This window comes from Olea europaea, unplaced genomic scaffold (assembly GCF_002742605.1).
Source record: "Olea europaea var. sylvestris unplaced genomic scaffold, O_europaea_v1 scaffold2226, whole genome shotgun sequence".
Lineage (NCBI taxonomy): Eukaryota > Viridiplantae > Streptophyta > Magnoliopsida > Lamiales > Oleaceae > Olea > Olea europaea.
The window spans coordinates 116,292-121,313 of record NW_019240292.1 but is presented as its reverse complement, the minus strand read 5'-3'; the positions used below and the strand labels follow the sequence as shown (position 1 = coordinate 121,313).

General features: G+C 38.6%; 1 protein-coding gene across 1 annotated transcript; it reads right to left on the bottom strand.

Annotated features, from left to right (window-relative positions):
• Positions 1–369: 369 nt before the first annotated feature.
• LOC111380896 (pentatricopeptide repeat-containing protein At3g26540) lies at positions 370–4,163 on the bottom strand. The gene is made up of 2 exons (XM_023004554.1): positions 1,642–4,163; positions 370–1,477 (listed from the first exon to the last, which is right to left on the bottom strand). The coding sequence occupies exon 1, from the start codon at positions 4,116–4,118 to the stop codon at positions 1,989–1,991; it is 2,130 nt and encodes a 709-aa protein (XP_022860322.1). The 5' UTR covers positions 4,119–4,163; the 3' UTR covers positions 370–1,477; positions 1,642–1,988.
• Positions 4,164–5,022: the final 859 nt, after the last annotated feature.

Genomic DNA, 5,022 nt, shown 5'->3' with positions numbered 1-5,022 from the left:
AATCTGATCCTCAAATTTTGATTTCCATATCACTTTTGGCCTCCAAAATTACTACCCCAGTTCCTTAAACTTTCGGCACTTTTGCATTTTGGTCCCCAACTTCACAATTTTGTACGCTTTTGCTCCCTTTTCACTTCCTTTTGCCTTGTTATCTTACCTTTTGGGGTTAATGACCTACAAAAGCCAAAATTACCCAGTTATGAGTCGATATCCGCTCCTTTAATCAATAATTAGCTTGTTAAAGTATCTAATAAGTGTGCGAAAACACAATTATCACAAGGATCTTCTAAACATTGGTACAGGTAAATGATTTTCAATTTTATCGGTTTTCTATTAGAGGTGTCACTAATGGGAGACTTTTTCTTTTTGCAGGTCTTTTAATACCAAGGTGAAAGTTGTTAGGCGATTTGTTGTTAAACGATCTCCCCCAGGCTATGATGTTACTCAGTTTTTTTCAGTCGATTTAGCCAAATAACTGAATGAAAATTTAACACCACAATCAAGGCGATACAACCCAAAGGTTAATTAGGTCAATTGAAGCAATCTAAATAATTTAGTGTTGCTCGTGGTCCAATCCGCTTTCTTAGATGGCCATAATTAAAAGAGATTACTTGTGAATCCATTTACTTACTTATTGGGCCTCTACTTTGACTAATAACTTAGCTACACTTACCATATTTGGGCCATTATTACTTGATAAAATGGGTCGCTTTCTTTCTTGGTGAGAGACGTCCTCTACCTCTCTCTATTCAGCCGGTTTCTGCGAGATTCCTTCTACTAATTCTGCCTCCTTTTGATTTCTACTTATAGTGGTGATAATATATGAGATATAGTGCACCTTCGTGGTCTCATAAGTAAACTACCTCATTGGCAACCGGAAGTGAAAGCTTGGTTATTGTCTTGGGTCGTTGTTGTTGGGTTGTGGTGTTAGAAGTTGAAAGAAACTGAGCCGGGGCAAGCTTTGGTACTCAATATACGTTCAACAGTGACTTTATATCCCAAAATCAACCACTTCTTGCATAAAGCTAGACATATACTTTGCTATCAAATACTTGCATCTCAAAACAGCAAATAATTTCAGACAGGAACAGAGCCTCAGCATCGAATTTCTCGAAACAGCAGCCCTTACATCAAAGCCAAGTATAGAAATACAGTTCGAATCCCAAAAAAACAGACGCTACTTTTTTGCTATAATTATCTCTCAGTTGCCATCAAGAAGTTCTCAGGGGAGTTAACTGTAAAGGAAACTTCCCTGCAGCTTATTTACAAAGTTTTGGACCCTAATGCAATCAAATTATAAAAACATTGGCAACAAATGACATAATTGAAAAGAAAGAATACCTTGGCTTCTGTAGTTGGATTCAAAGTATGAAAAAGAACTTGTATCTTGGCGCCTATTTGATGGTTCCATGGGAAATCTTAGTTTCTACCATGAAAGCCGATAGTCCAAAGTTGGCAATAGGGCAGTTCGATATTTCTGAGAATGAGAAGTTGGTCAAAATTTATCCGTGGGACTGGCAATCAGTACTCTAACCCAAGATATATCTCTTGATCAGTAATGAATGCAAGCCACAAGAAAATATTTGAATCCAGACACCAAATCAGTCATAAAAAAAAATGCAATAGAATTGAGCCGCTTACACATTTTAAGTTGCTGAAAAAGCTAGCAGTGTTCATATCAGTCTCAAGCCACTTCTACCCTTGTGCGACACCTTCCCAATCCACATGAAATTCTCACTGTTCTTGAGGATAGTACTTCATAGACAAAATATGAAATGCAACAAAATGAAGCCATTCATGTGCTGCGAAAATTAAAACCCAAACGATTTTTCACTGATGCCACTCACTTTTCTCTTCCAGGAGTTCTCAAGAGTTTAGAATCACTCAGACCCCTAATCTTTTAACACTTCAGAGATATGTTGGGCATTATGGTATGGGTATGCATGATGCAAAATATTGATCTACATCTTTGAGTAATTGTTTATCAATTACTTGTTGTCAATGATTTCGAATCGGAATGGAACAGGAGGATTTAATTTATTAAGTTGATCAGCAGCCCATTCTCCCAGCTTCAAGCTTTTATATTTTCGACTGTAATCAAAAACTTTGATCAACATTGGGGCAGTGGGCTCAAATGGCATCTCATTTATAAAATGATCAAGCTCATCTATACATCCGTACTGACCATATAGCTCAATCATGGATTCATAATGCTCCAAACGAGGTATCAGACAGTGTTTATCAGTCATTGATTTGAAAAACCGCCGACCCAACTCAACCCGGCCTTCGGAAATACAAGCAAGCAAGATTCCTTGAAAGGTGACATGGTCTGGCTTAGCACCTTGCTCCTCCATGGATGCAAACAATTCAAGTACCTTCTCACCCCTTCCATTATGTGAACAACCCAAAATCATGGAATTCCAAAGTATCACGTCCTTCGAAGTAGCCTCGTCAAAAACTTTGAGAGCATACTCAGGACAGCGACATTTGGAGTACATATCCACTAAAGCTCCTCTTATTACAGCATCCATATCGTAACCATTTCTAATCATAAATGCGTGAACCTGTTTACCTATCTCAAGTGCAAATATATTTGCACAAGCAGCCAAAATTGTTCCAAAGGTATATATGCTTGGCGTTGTCTCATCTAACATTTTCCAAAAAATCATCATGGCTTGTTCACTCATTCCATGACGAGCATAGCTTGTTAATAAAGCATTCCATGAAACATTATTTCGTAAATGGCTCATCTCACAGAACCAAACTCTAGCACTCCTCAATTTACCGCACTTTCCATACATGTCGAGAAGGGCATTCGCGACAAAGAGATTGGAATAGAAACCATGCCTATAGATATATCCATGAACCTGTTTCCCCAATTCAACATCTGGAATTGCAGCACATATGTTCAAAATTAACCCAAGAGTGACATGATCGATGTCCTTAGTCCGTTTACGCATCAGAATAACAAAGTCCAATGCTTTATCCCACTCAAAGGAGCCCACATAACCTGCCAGCATCGCATTCCATGATATCACGTTTCGCTCTGGCATCTGATTGAAAAGCTCCCTGGCCTCCATCGTTTGCCCACTCCTCGCATACCCAGACACCATTGCCGTCCAACTAATCAAATTTCGGGAACAAGATAGGTCAAAGACTGTCCTGGCACTTGCCAAATCTCCACACTTCGCGTACATGCTAATGAGAGTATTTGATACCTCCTCATCCTCTTCCACGTTAATCTTGATACTAAATCCATGAATTTGGTTCCCTTCCTTAAGTCCGTGAAAACTCGAGCAAGCACGAAGGACATTGGACACAGTAAAACTCAACGGCCTCACATTCATCCTAATCATTTTGAAAAACATCTTCACTGACTCATTTCCCTCATCCATCTCAAAATACCTCCTAACAATCACATTCCACGAGACATCGTTCGGATTATCAATCTCATCGAACATCCTCCTCGCTTCACTTATGTCGCCACATTTCCCATACACATCCACAAGCGAGCTCTCCAAAATAACATTCCCACAAAACCCATATTTCACAACAAGCCCATGCACCTGCCCCGATAGCCCCAGCTCCAACAAGGTGCCACATGACGCGAGGACGCTCGCAAAAGTAACCTCACTCGCAAAAACTCCTTCCCTCCTCATCCTTGAAAACATACCTAGAGCTTCCTCCGCCTTCCCATTTTGCGAGTACGCAGTAATTATTGAATTCCATGACCCACCATCTCTTTTAGGCATTTGGTCAAACAGTTCCTCGGCATCATCCAAACAGCCACACTTCCCATAGCCCTCAATGGCCCTATTAAGCAAAAAGATTGGTGGGTTCAGATTCCACATGATTAGGTGAGATTCGAGTTTCCGTATCTCGACAATGGCTTTTTTCGAAAAACAAATTTGAAATAGGTGGGCGTAGAGAGAAAAAGGCAAGGCGACGGTGGATGAGTAGAGAATGGAGACGGCTTTTGCGAGGCCACCGAAGCGAACATGGTTAAGTATTACAAAAGTTAAGGCCTTGAGACTGGTGGGAGGTGACGAGTTGCTGCGGCGGGTGTTGGCGCTGCCGAGAAGGCCGTGAAGTATAGAAAGTCCACTCGTGCCACCCATGGAAATAGTAGGCAGAGCTCGTTGTCACCCAACCTACGGTACCGATTTAAAATAATTCCCTAATTTACATTTTATTTTTAAGTTCATTTTTCAGACTAACGTTATTTCTATTTGCATTTTTTATAAGTACATCTCACTTTAAATTTATCTCTAATAGAATTTTTAAAAAAATATTATTTACATCCATAATATATTCCAATCTTGTAATTTACTAAATTCATTCATTTAAATAACATATATCCACATAAATTTTATATATTTATCTCACTTTAAATACATCCCTAACCCTATGGATTCAATTTTTATTTTTTTTTTAAAGAATCTGTGAGGAAAATTCGTACTAGAATGCAAATATTCACAATGCATCATTCATCTATCAGTAACGACATTATTTAGCATTGACAAAGTTACGAATTTATCATAAACTTACATAAAAGTTGAATTAATAATCACTTGTGAAGAATAAAAAACACCAACAGTTTTTTCAGAAAACATATAGTAAAACAAATATCAAATGTGTAAAATTTATTTGGATCTGATTACCAGAGGAAAGTGAAAGTAGTTTAGTAATCATGTTTATAGTGAGAGTAGTTTAGTAATCATGTTTATATAACACCAAAACAATTTCAAATTAAGTCCTCCTATTACTACCACTACCCACAGTTTAACTTCTTCCTACAAATTCCCATCAACATCCTAGTATTGAAAAACTTGAATTCGTCGAAGGTCCAAATGATGCATTGTCTTGATTAACAGAATCTTTGAGAGTCAAGCATCGGCTGTTTTGGAGATGAGAGGAATGGGCAACTGAGCTTTCTGAGAGCCCTTCATCTTGGCTTCTTGCTGACGAATCTTCTGCATCTGGAGCATTCTCTCCATAACAAGCTCATACTCGCACTTTTCA